Source organism: Struthio camelus, chromosome 1 (assembly GCF_040807025.1).
Source record: "Struthio camelus isolate bStrCam1 chromosome 1, bStrCam1.hap1, whole genome shotgun sequence".
NCBI lineage: Eukaryota > Metazoa > Chordata > Aves > Struthioniformes > Struthionidae > Struthio > Struthio camelus.
In genome coordinates, this window is record NC_090942.1 from 149,244,152 (window position 1) to 149,262,840 (window position 18,689).

General features: G+C 37.7%; 1 protein-coding gene across 1 annotated transcript in view; it reads left to right on the top strand.

The window, feature by feature from the left end:
• The window catches only part of OCA2 (OCA2 melanosomal transmembrane protein), a 220,710-nt gene that overhangs the window by 142,603 nt on the left and 59,418 nt on the right, over positions 1-18,689 (top strand). The window contains exons 23-25 of the mRNA XM_068923152.1: positions 8,623-8,750; positions 13,714-13,773; positions 14,394-14,498. Coding sequence (XP_068779253.1) covers positions 8,623-8,750; positions 13,714-13,773; positions 14,394-14,498 — 293 coding nt within the window. The remainder of the gene's footprint in view (positions 1-8,622; positions 8,751-13,713; positions 13,774-14,393; positions 14,499-18,689) is intronic.

Genomic DNA, 18,689 nt, shown 5'->3' on the forward strand with positions numbered 1-18,689 from the left:
ATAACTAGTGGGTTTTCTTTAATTCTTGACTTGATAATGGTAGGCAGCAGAGCAACAAATTGTAGCATCCAAAAAGAGTGCCCAGCTTACTGTAGCAGGATGTTTTAGTGCACCTTTCTCTTCTCTGAATGCCCCCAGCCATGGTTGCAGCTGCTGGTTTACAGACTTTTCTTCCAGGTAGCATCAGCTGCAACTGTCAGCCAAGTGTGGCATATTTACCCTAACTTAGCACTATTCTCCTCTTTCCTCTTGCTCATTTCCTCTTCCTGTTACCTCTTTATGTATTCTGGCATGTAGCAGTGTTAGCTTAGTATGTCTAGTACTTTTACATTGATATCAACAAAATAAATGCAAATGACTGGCTTGCTGCTGGTCTGAGTAGGTAGTATGGAGAACTAATTGCTGCATGGCAGGTGCGTATTGTGGTTCTAAAATGAAAATGGACATAACTATATTTAAAAGATTTAGTATGTCTTTACTTCATGCTGATGTTGAAAAAATTCCTGGTTGAGTGTACATGAGTATGAATTAGAAATAAATTTGACAATTATTTTGCAATAATGTGCATTTTGGAGTGGAGTTAAATTGATGTAGTCAGCATTGGCTATGACTCAAAGTCTGGTCCACATCTGAGCTGCTCCTCCTTCTCAGCATAACACTTTGTTTCTGAGAATAAGAGATCTGCTTTCCAGGGCCCTTGCAGTTTTTATTTCTTTTAAGAAAGTTTTCACAAAATTGTGCTCCCAAAAGCGTGCGGTCATCTTTACAAACATGCAATTAAGCATTAGAAAAAATATCCTCTATCCTTGCAGTTGCCCTTACATTAGACATACGGAAAAAATAAGAACAAATAATAGCTGTATATGGTAGTTCACCCTTTGTGATTTAGTTCATACTTCTGGAAAAGTTGACCTTTACTGTACCTTGATAGCTGCATCTTCTGATATTATTTTTGACTCACAAGAGTCAATGAGGTTAGGTCAACAGTGTGTGTGTTTGTTTGCAATTACCTTTACTGAGATAATGCTGTAAAATGTTTTTAGACTTATGTATTGGTGCAATATACACTATTATATATCTGTCAACACATATTTTCTGTAGATGTAGTGCTCAGCTATAGCATCCTTTAACCACGTTTCTTTCTTACAGTGTTCTACCTTGAATGTCATCCTATGTCACCTGTGAAATTGTGTTTAAATTGATCAGGAGAATTAACAAAGTTCCGTGTTGACATTGCAATACAATGGCGAATATGACTTCTCCGTTCTGACCTCATGACATTGCAGCTATGCAACAAAATCCTGTCCATTCTGGACTAATGCAGATGTGCTGATCTATAATTAAAGAGCAGCTAGTCTTCTGTCTCCTTGTTTTATGCTACACTTCTAGTTTTAACTTTGACATTTTCTTCTGTTCTCAAAGGTTGCTGATTCTTTTGCCTTGCATAGTTTTACAGTCTCCATCAAGTTTTTTCATGTTCTTTCAGTCTTCTTAAATTGTACTGAGCATTTCCTGTTACAGTGCAAGCTGTCCTGGACTGTCACCATCGCAGTTCCTTCCCCAAGGAGTAGTCTTTAACTGTGGTGCTACAAATAGCACAGAACAGCTGGAAACGATTTCTGGGAAGCTAAGCCTATGAAAAGAGACTGCTCAAAAGACCAGCAAATTGCCTTGTCAGAAGGCAATTTCATAAAAAATATATTAAAAATAAAATAATGGTTATCAGCTACCAACAAGTATTATTTATAAAAGTTCAGCATGCTTTCAGAATGTATATGTGCAGGGACACATGATAAAATTAAAAAAAAAATTGTAAAAATCTGAATACTGGATATTTTGTTTTGCATTCAGAACTACTGATGAAGCATATTCCAGGAGTAGAGCAAGCACTGCTGGAAATATGTCTCTGCTTTAATTGTTTTGATGAATTATTTCTACATGCGTGTATAAGAGTATACTTGAGTGTACGTTTGTTACGTTGCTTCTACACCATCACATATGAAGGACTGACATATATCCTTAGGTGAAACCTGTGAGGCGTGTATCAGACCTCTTCTGATTAAGCTGTTGGGATACAGTGATAGGCTTGACTTTCTCATACATTCAGTGACGTTCTATGTAAACAGTCATTTAAAGGTAAGCACTAAATATGTTTTAGCTGCTAAGCCTGATATATACTTCATGGGCTAAGATGGTTTTTGTAGTTCACAAAAAGTTTCTGTTGCCATTTTGACAAATGGAGACTGTGAGTAAAATTGTAAAGATAAAACAAAAAGCATATCTGCTTTGCTCAGTAACAAACATCTAAAAAACCAGTGTGTCCATACCATTGTCCCCAGATAGGATTATTACCTTTTTTTCTGGCAGAAACTGGTCTTGCTGATTTTTAAAAATCTTACCAATTTCTCAGTCGCTGTAGCATGTGACCCTACCATGCAGCCCAAATCTTCCTCACTGCTATTATGCCTCCTCCTTCCTCCCTCTTGTCCTATCTGCTTTTGTCATGGGGAACAGACTATTCTCTGCCTTCTGGAGCAGTCTAATAGGCTCTGGAAGGCTTTTGCCAAGACCCATTTAATCTTCTTGTCTTTGAGTTGAATGTCCTGGATTCTTTAAATTTTTCTTCAAAAGTCAAATTTTCAGACTATTGAACAGTCTTACTTCTCTACCTTGGATTTTCTAATGTGCACATCTTTCTTGAAGTACCTGACCTCAGGGTTTACCAGTGATGAGGAGAGCAGAGATTGTGTCACAGCTTATAGTCCTGATCCTGCATCCCAGTAGGACATTGGGTTCAGTTTTGATCCACTATATTTTTAGAGTCTTTTTTGCAGGACTTTTAGGAATCTGGTTGCTTCTGATCCTGTATTTGTGCATTTAACTCTTCCTGTGTAAATGTAGTACCTGCATATCTCTTTCTTGTGCAGCATTCTGATTTTCCTAGGTTGGCATTCATATACGTTATATAGTTACCCTGGCTTTTATTTTCAGTGCAGATGTTTCAGGTGCCATGTTAGTTTCCATAAAAGCAAATTTTAAATGCACTTTCAGTATTGATGTAGAAAGACAATATTTCAAATTCAGTGCACCTAAAATGAACATACAACGTCTGCATGTTCACATTGTTATGAGGAAGCTTATCACGCTTTTCAGCTGGTAGTAGGCCAGATAAAATTACTTTTACTAAGGAATACAAATTTTTTTAATGAGCATTTGAAAGGTCTACCGCTTACACAGTATTTTTTTTTTTATTTCTTTCTATCTCGTCTAATTTTTTTCCACATATTCTAGAGTTCTCTTTGATTCTATTAGATTGTTTTCTATCTTTGAGTTCTTTTGTTTGATTATTTCAAAATAAGGTTTTCTGAGCCAGATTGCAATAATACTCTGCACATCCTGAGCTACTTATTGTTGCAAAAATGGGTTTTCTTACTGGGTAAAGTATAGGAAAAAAGCAAAGCACTCAAGCTATTTCTACTGTACCTTTTTTTTTCTGGGCCCTGAAAGAACATAAAGGAATCTTTTCTATGAAGGATGCATTATAAAATTTGCAAGGTGCATTTTATAAAAAGTTTCATACTATTTCTTTTCCCTAAAATCAGTAGAAACTGTCCCTGTCTTCAACAGGTACCATATCGGTGCAGAAATGGAATTTAGGCTCAGTTTCTTTCCACATTAATTTCCAGAACACCAATTGTTGTGAGACAGAGGGAGTAAAGGCAGTAAAGGAAGTGGTCTGCGCAACTGCAAATTGGGATTTGCTTTCACTGTAGTAATGAGAAGTTATTTTTTAAAACTATTTCCATTTCTCTTCTTTCTGGCTATCTTTTATGGGCCAGTAAGCTAGAAAATACATGAATAGAGAAGTCGAGTTCTGTAGCCAGCTTTAATGTATACTGGTACTTTCAAGTCTTTAAAAAAATCAAGGAATATGTTTCAAATTGGATCAGGGCAAACACAAAGCTAACTGAATATATAAAACACTAATATAGTATGTTCACTGTTCCTAACCCACCTGGAAAAGCAGGCTAAAATGTGATAGCTGTACTGACTTTTTAGTTAACTTTGACAAACAGTTTAGAGGAGACAAGTCAGTTAAACAGTTGTAGCATACACTAATATGGTTGTGGTCTTCTGATTTTAAAAGAAAATATTATTACAGTCCAGCTATGGGATGCTTTAAGTTAAACCATGACATTAAAAGGTGTCATAAATAGAGATCTTGCATGAAGTCCCTCCAAAATCCTTGATAGACTTCCTCCTTCCTGTCACCTCCTCTTCTATCCCATCCTGTGCCCTCTGGAAAAGAAATAGGTAACTCTATCTCCTTGTTATAGTTACAGCAGGGAAAGCAAAGATACTCTGGGTAGACTGTGCATATATACTGTAATATGCTCTGTACAGCCTGAACTGGCGGCTGACTTGTTTAATTCTTAGGAAAACTTCTTGTTAGGATACTCCAGGAGGGCACGGCACTGACCTATCAATATCGTCAGCAGCTTGCTAAGGAGGAGTGAGCAATCTTGTAAGGAAAGGCATCATTCTCTCATGTAAACCTTTGTGCGCGAAGCAAATACATGCTGATAAAACACATGGTGCTAGAATATGTTTGGTTCCTTCCACCTCTTGTGCAATTCAATTATATTTCATTAACATCAGCAAATAATTACTATCTCCAAATAGCATTTTCAAGCTGATTTGTTTTCATTCCAGGCAGGAGGGTAGAAATAATGCCAAGATATTATCACAAATTGTTCCAGGACTGTTGAGAAATTGCTATTCTTAAACTCTTCACTTAATTGTGCCAAATATTGTCACTTACATTTGTACAAAATTAGCAGTAAAACTCAGCTCCTGATCTCCTGATCTGCACACACCTACTCCCTCTTGCAGTGTTCTCCTAGGAATTGCAGTCGTCTTTCTTTGTTTAAGATGGAGCTGGGCCCACTGTTTTTACTGAAATTCAGAGAACGGCTAAGATTTGATCACCAGAAAAAAGTCACCCACTGCATGTGGAAGATTGCTTTTCCATAACCCTTTCTTTGCGCTCAGAGAAAATAACTGTTTAAATTGAATAGACAGGTTCACTTGTTTTTTATGAAAGGCAGAAAGTAAAATATTTATCAGTGGTGATAGCAAAAAGATAGATCCTCTGTATGACCTTTGCTGTTTTGACATTCAAACTATACACATATCTAAGTCAGGCATACAAACAAGCACACACAAAAACCCATGCATTTTCAGCTTATGTCAGACTCCAGCATTCATCTTGAGCAATGGAGAATATTATCACTCCTGGCTCAGATCAGTCCTGGAGTCTCTTCCCAATGGGTGGTAACAATTTCTTTCCTCATAGGAAAATCTAGGAGCTGTTTAACAGCGCACAGCATAGCACATTTGGGTATAGGAGAGAACAAGCAAAATTGTGTGCACCTGAAGCTACCAAAGGGGTCTTCTGCACAAATGGTTACTGAGGGACACGGCTGAGAATAGAGAAGGGTACCTGTCCTTGCAAAATTTGGAAGGATGAGATGGTTATGGCCTACAATTTCTTTCATTTACAACAAACAGCCTTTATGAAGAGAAAGACTCTGTAAAATACAAAGGGTATAATACGCTTTGCCCCAGTTCACCACATTCAGCCTTTCTTCTTACACAGGTGAAGCAGATCTTTTCTACCACATGGCAACTGTCTCTCTCCGTTGATGTACGGGTTGCGTTTGGCCTTCACTGTGCCACATTTCATACCCAGTAAGGCAGAGTTTGCTTTTAGAGGCTGATTGCCTTGAGGGGAGGAAAGGTAGCTTTACTGCACTGCTGGAGTCTTGCTAGAGGCTTGTTGTGGGAGCCACCAGCTGGGCTTAGTATCCCTGCTCTCCTTTGTGATTGTTTTTACTCTCTACCTCCCTTGCAGTATAATGTTCACGCTTGGGCTGTTTTTGACCATGCACAATGATTAGCTAACTGTGACCAAAATAGGGAATGGCCTTGCTCAGCTAGCAACATGGCAGTGTTTCTGTCTTTGGTGGTGAGCAGAGCTGACTGTGAGACATGGTTTTTGGATCCATTGTGTTGTTCAGATCAGATTTTACTCAAAATCTATATGGGGGAACAATCTAGGAGCTGAAGCTACAAAAGTCTGGATATAAACTTCAGATCTTTGTTTTCCTTTGGCTTTGTATTCCTTAGCTTTGGCAGTATTTTTGCTGACAAAACTTTGGGTTTGCTAGTGCTTCATACCTTGTTCTTTACAAGGATTTCCTTGCATCTACCTATAGATTAGGTTTGCACTAGGCTAAAGAAAAATTCTTGTGAGAGACATTTATCAAGGAATCAGCAAGACCAGCATGACTGGCTGTGTCAAAGCTTTTCAAGGAGAGTAGGAAGAGGTCTGAGGAAGGGAGAAGAGATTTACAGTATTGGAAAACATGGTTATAGTCAAGTGGAGGGGACAGAAGCCATTTTGGGGGAAATCAAGAGGAGATCTGCATTGGAGGGAAGATGACATTTGGAGATGGCACTTGGAGACAGTTGAGAGCGAAGAAATAGGTCAACAGCTGAGGAGTAGGTGTCACAGAGAAGCTTGTTTTCCAAGCCAAACAATGCAAGAAGCATGATTTCACTGCTGCAAAAATACTGCAGCATTAAAAAAAACAACAAACAAGCAAACTTTGACCCCTGAGCTAGTTTCAAGTTTAGCTGCTATTACCAAACAGACCAGTCAAACTACCTCCTTGGCCACTCGTTCAGGTTTTCAGGCAGGTTCAGTCACCCATACTGAGCTCTGTGCTGCCATGATCCCACACTGCAAGTACCTAAGCCTGTCAATTTAAAGCTATCTCTAGTGTTTGCAGTGATAGCTCTGAGGACACCCCTTGTGCTTTTAGCGGGGTGAGATTAACCTAGTGGGGGAGAATAAGCAGCAAAGAATGGCACATGAAGCAATCAAATGGAAACAATATTCCACAATATAGTATGGCATTTGTAATGGCCTGCCCTGATGTTCTCCTCCTTTGTAATGCATAGCTGTAAGAATTTATACCTGTATTCTTCCTTAGCACGTGCAAAACTTTCAACAGATGTTCTTTACAGATCACAGTTAATCCGAAATTCTCGTTCAGAGAGTGCAGTATGTTCCTGAAAGCCCTTAAAGTATGCTCATTTCAAGAGTGCAAAAGTATCTTCTCTGATGAGGAAATATTTATGGGACACTCTTCAGGTTTTCTTTGAAAAACGTATCAGTCATTAGTAATAGCTCCATGAAGAGGGAGAACATTTGGTCTGCTTATTTCTTTTGTATTTAAATATAATTTAAATGGAATGTAACTCAATATTAATTTTGAACTGTTGGATGGTTTTCTTCCTTTAGCACAATGGAAAAAGAGAATCGTATGCTCATGCTATAAGTTGAATGGCCTAAACTTTTATGAATCAGTCTTCCATGTTTGTTGTTCTCAGAACTATGGTTCTTGAAGGATATTGCAGAGGGCTAACTTTATTCATCTATCTGCTTTTTTTGTTTTCTATAAATCATATTGAGTGTTTGATTACAAGTTTGTGACTTGAAGTCATTTGCCAGCAAAGACTGTTATTCTTCTTTCCTCCTCACTTTTTCTGCAGTTTTTTGAATCCATTACTTTCCAACTGTGAATATATGAAATAGCAGGAGGTGTATGAAATAGTCACAACAAAGAGAGAAAACTTGAAGTGGTGGGAGGCTTTATTTGCATTTCATTAAAAAAACTAAAATTATGTATCTCAGTTTTTTGCATTCAAAAAATCATCTGCTATTTATGAAAAAATAGAGAAGAAAGACAGAAGGAGCTTCTTTCTGAGGGAAAAAAAATGTTGAAAAACAGTTGTGTTTCATGTCTGAAATCCCATTCTGTTGTTCCAGATAAATGTGCCAGAGGAATCAAACAGCTCCGGCAAGCATTTTAACTGTGCAGGTCTTGGTCAGATAGGAGATTCTCTGGCTATTTTCTTGGGCTGACTGTGCGTTGTATTTGCATTTTTACTCAGTCAGTAACCAAAACATGTCTTGAAACTCCTTGGGATATGTAGAGGGATCCTTTACGGAAAGAGCCTATTTTGTTCTTTCAAGTCACTCCCTCTTATGTTTTTTAAAGAGCTTTTCATTTCCTCTGTTTATCTTCTAGCATATGTAGCCAGTCAGTTTTCAAGGCCTTGGGCTGCAGCTAGCATTTCCGTGTTTGCAGAGTCCTTCAGTGTATCTCCTTATTGCTTCAAGTTTTCTTGGTGATTCAAACTCCCTGTTTTTTTGCATAACCCAGACATGCCTTCCCTCCTTTCTGCTTGATTATGCTTGCAGAGTCTTCAGCATCTTTAGCTGTGCTGGCCCTAGCAGAAAGCTGCTAGTAACCTGACTTGGATCCCCTAAATAGCTTTTTTCCTTTTTTTTTTTTTTTTTTTTCAGTTTGAAGGCAGAGAACACTCTTCTTGGGGTATCTGTGAGAGGCAGGTATCTGCAGAGGTAGAGCAAAAGCATGGCAAAAAGATTTACATGAAAAATTTAGTATAATACATTTTATGCTGCTAGTACATAACGAGGCTGTGAAGTGTAAAGTGTAGTCACTGTTGCTCTTGCTTTTTCTCATGCAGGTTGGATTGCCATGTTGGGAGCTATTTGGCTGCTAGTGTTAGCAGACATCCATGATTTTGAGATGATATTAAACAGAGTTGAATGGGCAACCCTTCTTTTCTTTGCAGCATTATTTGTTCTCATGGAGGTAAGATTCTGTGATTTCTGTAGTTTGAACAGTTAAAATTGGCTTACAAAGTGAATTACGAGGGCAGAGGTCTCCTGCAGGTTCCATACCTTTGGAATATTGAAGTTATAGTCATGTGGCTATAGCCACAGTAGTACAAAGTGAAACTGCAGAGTGGTGGAAGTTGGCTGGACCTCTTTGATATCTCTTTTTTCAATATGAGCTTAGTCTCCTTGTATCTCCCTCTGCTACATAGGCTACCTATATCTGATACAGTCGTTTCCAATAGGCAGAATTCTAGCTTCCAGGTTTGTGCGTGGTATTGTGAGCAAATAGTTTATATATATTTATGTGTTTATTTTGAAATTATGTAGACAAGCAATAGAGGGGGGAAAAAAAAGAATATTTGCTGGCTACCAAATGGCCTGGGAGATTTCATGTGAATTTTACTGGAAAGGACGATATCACTGAATTTCAGCTTGCAATTGCATTTTGCAATGTTCAGCACTGGAGAAGCCTAGATATCTTAATGTGTAGTCTCTTTGTGTTTATCTGATAGGCTGTTTGATACAGCCAGTTCAGGCATGTTTATATCCCATTTTACTCGCTATTTGATGTTTTTGTATATACTGAATGGATTTATTTTTACCCTAAAAGTTTGGAGAATTCTTTGTATGAATGCCCACATGTCAACATTTGACGTTTACACGTCAAGAAGGTTACTGTGTGTTCCCTAGAGTGCTTGTTATTTTCTAGTTGTTATTTGTTTGGTTTAAATTATGTGATTATGTTGTAGAAACGTGACTGATAAAACCTGAGTGACCACTGGTATTCCCATGGGTAGTGAGCAGTCTGGGAACAGCCTGTAATTACCAATTGGCTTGCACAGCCTTTCCCCCTTCTTCCCCTGAATAATTGCAAAGAACATAAGATTTTAAAATTGGAATCTATTAAAAAAATGCACCAACAGAAAAAGAGACTAAATTGGAAGCAAACACAAATTGTGAATAATACAGCTAACTCTAATTGATTCCAAACTGGAAGTCAAAATCTGGTAACCTCGAGAAGATGAATGGAAGCTCTGATTATCATTGGGAAGCTTGTTTGAGAGCTAGTAGGTCTAAAATTCATCATAAAATGTTCATTTATTGTATACCCATTAGTACATGCTATTTTTAGTTCTCTGTTACCAAGTTCTACATATCCTTGCAATTTCTAGCCCTTACTGGGAATCCGTATTGAAGCCATGTTTATTTTCTCTGCTGTTGCTGTAACACTATATTAGTTGCATTCTCTGATGTATTTATTGTTTTAGCTTGAATTGAATTGTTTTGATGAGTGCTGTGTGACTGCACAATAACATAGTAAAGCACACAGGAAGTTATTTGCCATTTACTGCCAGACTTCAGCTACAATTGTTGTAATTCACTGAACTTCATGTTTATGGTTTCTCAGGTCACCAGTGTATAGTTTGCTAACAAAAGAATATTTTTCCTGGCTCTCTAGACTAATACCAGTTCAAGGTCATGAAAGAAACTCATACAGATAGTCAAGGGGAAAAGTGGGAGCTAAGTCAAATTCTTATCCCTAAATGAATGAGAAAAATGTTTTAAGTATCACTGCTGCTAATTTTTATTTTAATCCATTAAAATAAATACTCCTGCTTGGAATAGCAGGAGGTAACACTCAGTTAATGCATTCTTCTCTCCTTTACATTAATGATCTCAGGAAGAAACATGTCAAAACAAAGACATGCATTGAAGTATAGGAAATCTTTCCATAATCTGGGCACTCAGCGCTTGTCAGCTCATGTTCTTCATCCATGGAGATCCCTCACCTTGGATGGCTCCCTTTCTGAAGCTATTTCCTACTGCTATAAATGTTCCCTTTCCTATTACAAGATGCATTTAAAAAACCTGCGCGTGACTCAGGCTGCAAGTCATTTTGAAAAACGTGCATTAGGTTCCAGAGTTATTGGGGGAACTCCTGGAGATTTTACTTTTAGGTGCTAATGAGAGTGGTCTGGTAGCTCTTTCACAAAGGAAAAGTTGAAAATCCTTTCGATTGCTGGTTTTCTGTTGTGTCCTTCAGGTAATTCATGTCTACAACTGCCTTTTTATCCCCTGTTCAAAACTGGCTGTTATAGGCTATAAATTCTTTCCGTTTCTTCTGTCTCTTTGTGACATAAATTCCTGTGCCTCTCAGGGATTCATCATTTTGTTCAATTTTATAGTCAAAAAACGACATTTTTACCTTAATCTCTTCAGGCAGAGTTTATTTACAACAGTCATCATGACATACTGTCCATAAGAGGGTTTCATCCAAATTTTTGTGCATAAATTAAACTTTGATCCAAAAGGTACATGAGTTTTTCCTGCAGCGAGATTCTAATTTGAGCGTTCAGACAGGAACTAGTTTGCCTGAGGGCACCAATTAGTGCAGTAATACTTATTCTTCCTGGAGGACTGGGGAGGATCCAGGAGACCCTCTGTGCAGTTCACATCCAGGGGAAGCTAGTGGCAGGGTGCTAATTGCTGACTTTCACTCAGGTGCTTGCAGGCGATTTGCCCGGATATCGCAGAGACTTCTTAAAGCTGGTTGTGTGGTTAGTACTGTCATCATCTCTAGCTTGAGAAGCTACCTGCAGACCGGCTGTCTTGAAGGAATAATGTGCATGTGCTTCCTTCCCTCTCCCCTAAATATCTCTTATATAGTGTAATGTCTGGATTCCAGAATGAAGTTCAAATGTTAGTGAAAAATAATATGTTGTATTGATAGATAATTAATTAATGAGGCAGCAGTGTTAACCAAATGTAGCTCTGAGCTCTGCTTACTGGCAACTGTTCATTAAGAATTTCATTTTTAAGAGTGTACGCAAAGCAATTGAAGAAAAATATTATAGTTCATTAACATTACTACTTTTATATATGTTTTAAAAACCACTTTTATAAACATTGAGTTCCTAAAGCGATACAGATAGCTAGGAATCAAAATGGTAAATTACAATTACAAACAAAATTTCAATTGTTAAAAAACCTTTTCTCCTGGAAAGTTAAAAAACATGAAAAAATGTCCATTTTTTAAAATGTAAGAGCAATATGCATGTATTAAAAGCTTTGTCACTTGTTTTCACGTGCTTCATCTTTAAATGTAAATACACCTTCTCCTGAGTGATGTACTGTTAAAGGTAAATAATAACCTTGGGACCAAACTTCATATGTGGAATCACGTTTTTTGCTCTCCTACTTGTTTTCTCTGTCAACGGGAGAGTGTTCCCCTAGATCTTTTAATTTAGTTGTGCTGCCTCGCATGAGATACAGCTGCAATGCCTTTACTGCTGCAACTCCTCCTGCTCACCGGGCTGGCAGAAAACCACCAGCTGGCCTTGCTGACAAAGCCTGGGACCCAGCGTGGACTGCAGGGAGCTGGGCAAATAGGTCGGTGTTGCTACAGCCCTGCTGCCTGCAGCGACCCAAACCAGCTGCCTGCTTCAGCCTGAACGAGCCACAGTCATGGCGCGGGAGAGGTACCCTTAGTTTTGGGTCAAGGACAACTCTTGGCCTCATCTCCCATCCCTGCTCTCCTGCACTTCCATAAGGAGAGGAGCAGGAACTGCCAATCCAAATGACAGCATCTTTGTCATTCTAACATTACGGTGTCTTATACTGCACTCTTAAGATTTTTTGCCCATCTCTGTCGTGGAATTTGATGGTGTGCAAGTTTACCATTTTTTATTCACTGACTTCTCTGAAGGCCTCTGAAGGTCTGACTCCCATTTGCACTTGTTACATATGCTTGTTATGTCTCATGAATACTGACTTCCACCATTCTGTACAGGAAGGGACTCAGTCGGTAAGGTATTGCAACTATCTCTTTGTCATGGAAGACAAACTGAAAGAAAGCCAACCAGCCTGGTCCAGGCTGAACCAAAAATGATGTGATTTTCTCCCCTGAAAAACTGAAAAGTCAAAAAATATGTATATCCTATTCAACCTGAGACTAGTGTTTCATTCTGGACACTTTAAAAAAAAAAAAACAAACCTGAATGAATTAAAGACTAGTTTGCATTATTTTAAATCCTCCCTTCTTCCTTGTGGCTTGAGGGAATAGGTCATTGTCTCAAGGTGTGAAAACTCAGTTTGTATTCTCTCCTCTGTCCAAGGAGAGTGGCCCTACCAGCCAGAGATTAGAGCCATAACCTCCATGTCTGAGTGTTTCTACGTCTCTTCCTCCATGGTAGAGAGACCATGGTTGTCTGGGACACTATCTGCATTTCCTACAGAAATGGGAATAGCTTCCACAGCAGGGACAGAGAGCCCCCTCTTCCAGACTGTCCCCTGGCCTAGTGATTGTAGGGCTCTTCCTCGGTTCAGACACCTGACATAGGAAAACGCAGCTCTCCAATGCCTGTCTTTCAGGTGTTGACAGGTCTGTGCCCATTTCCATTCACCCAAGACCTCCCACCTGGTTTTAGCAGATAAGTAGTGGTGTTTTGTTTCTGAGGTCTGAGGCAGCTGTTTAACACAATTATATATTCTGTTCTCTTTTCTTCAGTTGAGACTGAGCACAAGATGCCCAATTTGATGTGACCTTTTAAATATATATTTCTGTCTATATTCTGCTTAGAATTACATTCAAGGTTTTGGGGAAGTTCGTTTAAAATCAGTTGTTTTCAGATATTCAGGAAAAAAATGTAGTCACTGAAGAACGTAAACTATAAATTTCAGTAGTTCTCCAGTGCCTGTGCCGTATGCTCTTAAACGATATAACCAATCGTTTCAGTACAACCAGCCCCTTTCCGCAAATAGCTAGAATTTCTGCTTTGTCTTTTCTTTCTGCCATTTGCCAAGTTGCAGTAAAAGCTACATGAGATGAATATTGACATCTTGTGAATAGGAGCAAATTGTTGTGTTTGCGTACATCCACTGAAAAAAGTGTAACTGCATCAGATACTTCATTACTTGATATCAATGTCTCTTTTTAGGCTTTGGCTCATCTGCATTTAATAGACTATATAGGGGAGCAGACAGCTTTGTTAATAAAGGTATGTTTAAAATATTTATAGTTTTTTATCAGGTAAGAAAATAGTTTTACTCTATTAGAATAATGAATAATCATTTCATTTTGATTTTTATGTTAAAAATATTTTATGCTATCATTTATGTTTTATGATATTTTATGTTAAAAATTACTTTCCTGCACCAGTGATATCTAGAAAGCATGTTATACTTTGGTGTAGATGATCTTTAATATGTGTATGTCTGTCCAGAGCTAGAATAAATGTTACCTTAAATGCAAAATAGAAACCTTTTTTGTACTCTAATAAACAAAAAAATATGGAGGTGAAAAAAATAAAATTAGGAATGCTAAAAGGGGAAAATTCACAGTTGCACCGTTTTTTTTCTTGTGTACAGTGTAAGCATGAGTATTAGAAATACCAGTCTTTTTATTTCTACTCGTTCAGGTTTCTTTGAAAAAAGAGCAACAATTGTGTTGCTAAATGCCAGTTTTTTTTTTTTTTAATATTTTTTTCTGTCTGAAGGCCTGAAGGAATAAAAGATGTTTATAAATTAAAACTGTGAAGCACCTGTGCAGTTGTGCTGTTAGGAGGCCAGAGTAATACTGATCCCATCAGAGCTGTAATTTGACCTCTCTTAATTCCAGGTAGTTCCGGAGGAGCAGCGTTTGGCGGTTGCCATCATTTTAGTGCTCTGGGTGTCTGCTTTGGCCTCGTCTGTGATTGACAATATTCCATTCACGGCTACAATGGTACGGTTCCACACAGAGTCTGCATTTCACCCTCTTAGTTCTGGGAAGGGAGCTGAGCTTGCTGATTACCATTCGCTTTTTTTTGACCTCTGCTATGCTATAATTTACTTTATCCCCTGAGACTGAATCATATTTACCAGCTTATTCATATCATTTAGGCATCCAGCTGGCCATTGCTGCTTGCAATTGCTGTGGTTAAGTGTGGAACTGTTTTAGCTGCATTTTTGCTCTTTGCCTATCTTATCAACATCTATACCTGAAAAGTAAAATTGTCTTTTTGATGGAAATTGTCATTATCAGTACACAGCTGTCAATATTATTTTCCTTCTACGCTCTGCGTAGTTACTCCAATGACTTTTTAATGCCTGAACTTTTAATTGCTACCTTACTTATATAATTAGTTTTAAAATAGCAAATAATGTTAAACATAACTAATGCTTGTCAGCAGCTGAGTGTTAATATCAGAAAAGTATCAAATTCTAACAAATTAGGGAATGATCAAATAGATTTATTCAATCAAAGTCTCTGCTGAAAGCACAATAATCCCTTCGTTATACCATAGGAATGATTCTTTGTTATAGCATGATCTCAGCTAAGTCAAATTTTTCTGAACCTTTTTTCTGCCATTGTTATTGGGTGGCCTTGTTTAGCTTTATTCTGAGTTGAGGTTTAAGACATTTCATATAGGGCAGTTGACTGATTGGATACATTAGCAACTGCTCTATATTTATATGTAAGTATATTACTATGGTATTTTGGTTTGGTTATCTTGATGTTTTCTGTGCGATCATATTGATTTAATAACAACAGACTGCAAACAATAAGCCCGAAGAGAAAGATTGGTTTGGGATGAGTCATGTCCCAGCAAATACTTGAGCACTGTGAAGCAGTAATGCAGAAATTTCAGCTTAGAAAGTTTTGCCTCATCTCCAGCTAGTCTATGAAAATTTGGTTTGGAGAAATACCAGAAAGCAGCTGCGTACACATACATCAAATGGTTTAAGCCTTTTAAAGACAGTATTTGTTTTGGGGAACTGGACTGAAACACAGGAGTGTCCTGGGATGCCTGAAGACCCCTGCTTTGGTATCTCTGAGGGAAGGAAATGAAGGTAGAAAGGAAAGGATTCTTCCCTGCTGCCAACATTTTCAAATGAATATTTTTTTTCATTCTGCTCTTGACTGAACCTAAAACCATTACAATTTTGTCTTGAAAAATGGGCAGAGAGTGGAGGAAGGGAGACAAAATGTGGGCATATTCTCACCTTTGCAACAGTAGCCAATAGCCCAGGTGCTAGGACATTCATATGTTATATGGCAGACTAAAGTCGTGACCTAGCATTGTCTAGCCCAACGAATGGGCTTGAACTTTGGTCTTTGTCACTCTCCAGCAGAAAACACTTACAGAAATTTCTTAACTAACTATAGGTCCCAAGTCTTTATGTAAAAATACATACATGTTTATTCAAAATTCTTTTTATTTCTTTGGCATTTGGTTCTGACTGTTAAAATAAACAATACTTGGTTTTGGAAGGCTATTTATCACTCACTATATAAGTCAAATTTACCCACTACTGATGAGGAGTATTACATGTATTGAACCCAGCTATGTTGTAGATTAGCTTTTCCCTGATAGGGGACTGAGTGTTTGTGTATGTATGCCTCTGTGTATGTGTAAATACAGATTGCAACCAGTATTTCTTAGAACACCTTTATTTATTGACTTATTTCTACAGAACCAAGTTACTACTATTAATAGCAGATAATCATCTACACAACACCTTTGGTTATTCAGCCACGTAGTTGCCTCGCACTTTCTCACATAGTTACCCAGCTGGAGAAACAGTTGCGAGGACAACCCCAAGTGTATATTCAGAAGCAGAGGATTGTACTGACATGCTTTTAGGTGTCGGTATGGCCTCAAATGATCCAGTGACAAAGGGATATAGCGCTATGATGAATGATCCTGTCCTTTCATGGAGAAAAGTGGCCAGCATCACTGTTGAGCCTGTGCTCACAATTATGGACGACACAGATGTACTGAATATGTGAAGCCTTCTGAGAGGTCCATCCTTCAGTGGTGAACCAATGACTGTATGACATAGGTAGTTTTTGTGTGTGTGGGCGGGGGGAAGTGCCAGAAGATAAACATCAGTTAATTCATAGTATCTCCACAACGTGACCTCTGTGGCTGCTGTATAAAGTCTTCCATTCACCCCCTACAACACCTTACAGTGTATGTTGTCCAATCTTGGAGCAGGGAGGTGGGTTGGGCTGTACATGTGGAAGAGTAACTTAGAAACCGCATGAGAACAGGCAGAAGTAAGGATCTCACATGTGAGGTCTGATATAGGTGACTGTGATGGGGAAGTGACATGTTAATTTAATTTGTGTGAGACACAAGAAGTCTGTGTGATACTTCTTAGAGGGTTCCACAGGTGCGGGTGCAAATATTTATGAGATACCTTAAATATGTGGCAGAAAGTTTTTGAGCCACATGCCCAGAGGACACATTTGACCCTGGACCAGACTGTAAATTCAGACTGTATACCTAAACCAAACTAATCCCCCCGAACGAAAGGCACTGTAGATGCAAAGAGACTCACCTCCAGCTTTTTCAGTTTCCTGATCTGCTCCTATTGCACCAATGTAATTACTAGTTTCAGGATATCCCATGCAATTGATATGCAGAGTAATTTGGCTCAGGATTTGCCTGAGAAATGGAAGAACTGTGGAATTCCACTACCAGATAAGAAAGGCCTGGGGTTGGGACTTTGAGGGGCATAAATAGAGAGAACAAAAAGAAAAAAAAATGCAGATAGCTTTGTAACTTTGATACTTCATTTCCTTAAAAAAAAAATCAAATTCAGTTATGATTGTCCAAATTTTCATTTCAGCTTCTTTGTTCATACAGGTGGGATAATTACATTCATAGTGACTTGCTCTGTGTATGGAAAAAATAGAAATAAAAAAATTGTGAATGGCTAATTAATGGATCTTGACATTAAAAATTTCCACTTTACCTGTTTTCAGATAAAGTTATCTGGTCCATGTTAAGTTTCAGATCTGACAGCATTAAATTTTCTAGCTGACTATTTCTTACTGTAAGAACATTAAAATATATATGCATATTATTTATATATAATATACACATCTTATTTATATATATATCATTAAAATTTTAAAATTTTAATATTTTCAAGGTTTGTTAAGTATCTAGCAAGACAAATTAGGATTCTTACTTATTTTAAAACACATACACATAAATTACCTGCAGTTTAAGAACAAATAGGTTTCTATACATTTTTTAATTTTTTCAAGATGGAACATTCTTAAGGTGCAAAATAGTAATTTGTTTAAATATTTTGAAGATATTGATGCTTTTCAGCATGGAGATTTCTCCCTTAAAAAAAAAAAAATGAAGCGGCCAAAAATTAGATTAGTTTATTATTTGAAGTACTTTACTGTGAAAATACATTTTTAGTGCAACACTGTTCTTGGCCAAATTCTTTGCTCCAGACAATAGCAGCAAAAATGACAGTGCTGTGTGGAATCTATGTATAGTAGTAGCTAGACTGAAATTTATGCAAAAAGGTCAGAACACAGCAGGTATTTTATACTACAGAAGATGCTCTAGAAAGATAACAGTATATATTTAAAAATAGAATAAGTTTCTGAAGAGATTTAGGTCATTACAGGTTGATTAATCTTACTGTTTCTGTCTTGGTGAAATTCTGATTTTTGTTAAACTAAAATAAAGCATTGGAGCTGTATAAGAACAAAATTTGTTTCATATAAGGTATCATAAATGCAAAGGCCACAGGTTCCCCCAAAACAAGAAAAGGAGCTTGAAATGGGATTGATGAACTGTAACCATGAGACTTTTCCCTTCGCTTCAAGCATTTCGAAGTCCAGGTTCCTAACTACCTCTATGTTTATGTGAGTGACAGTTTATTGCACTTTACTGCGTCAGAATGCTTGGCAATTGTGATAGCTGTCCGTACATGAATGGACAGGGGAAAATCAATCATTTTATATCAATATGTAAAAAATCTACAGTAGCAAAATATTTTGAGTTTGGTATATAATTTGTGGGAAACTCCATGAACGCTGTCAGTATGCAAAAGACTATATTGCCGTTTGCAAATCTAATAAATATACAGATAGTGCTACGGGAAAGAGCAAAGGTAGCCG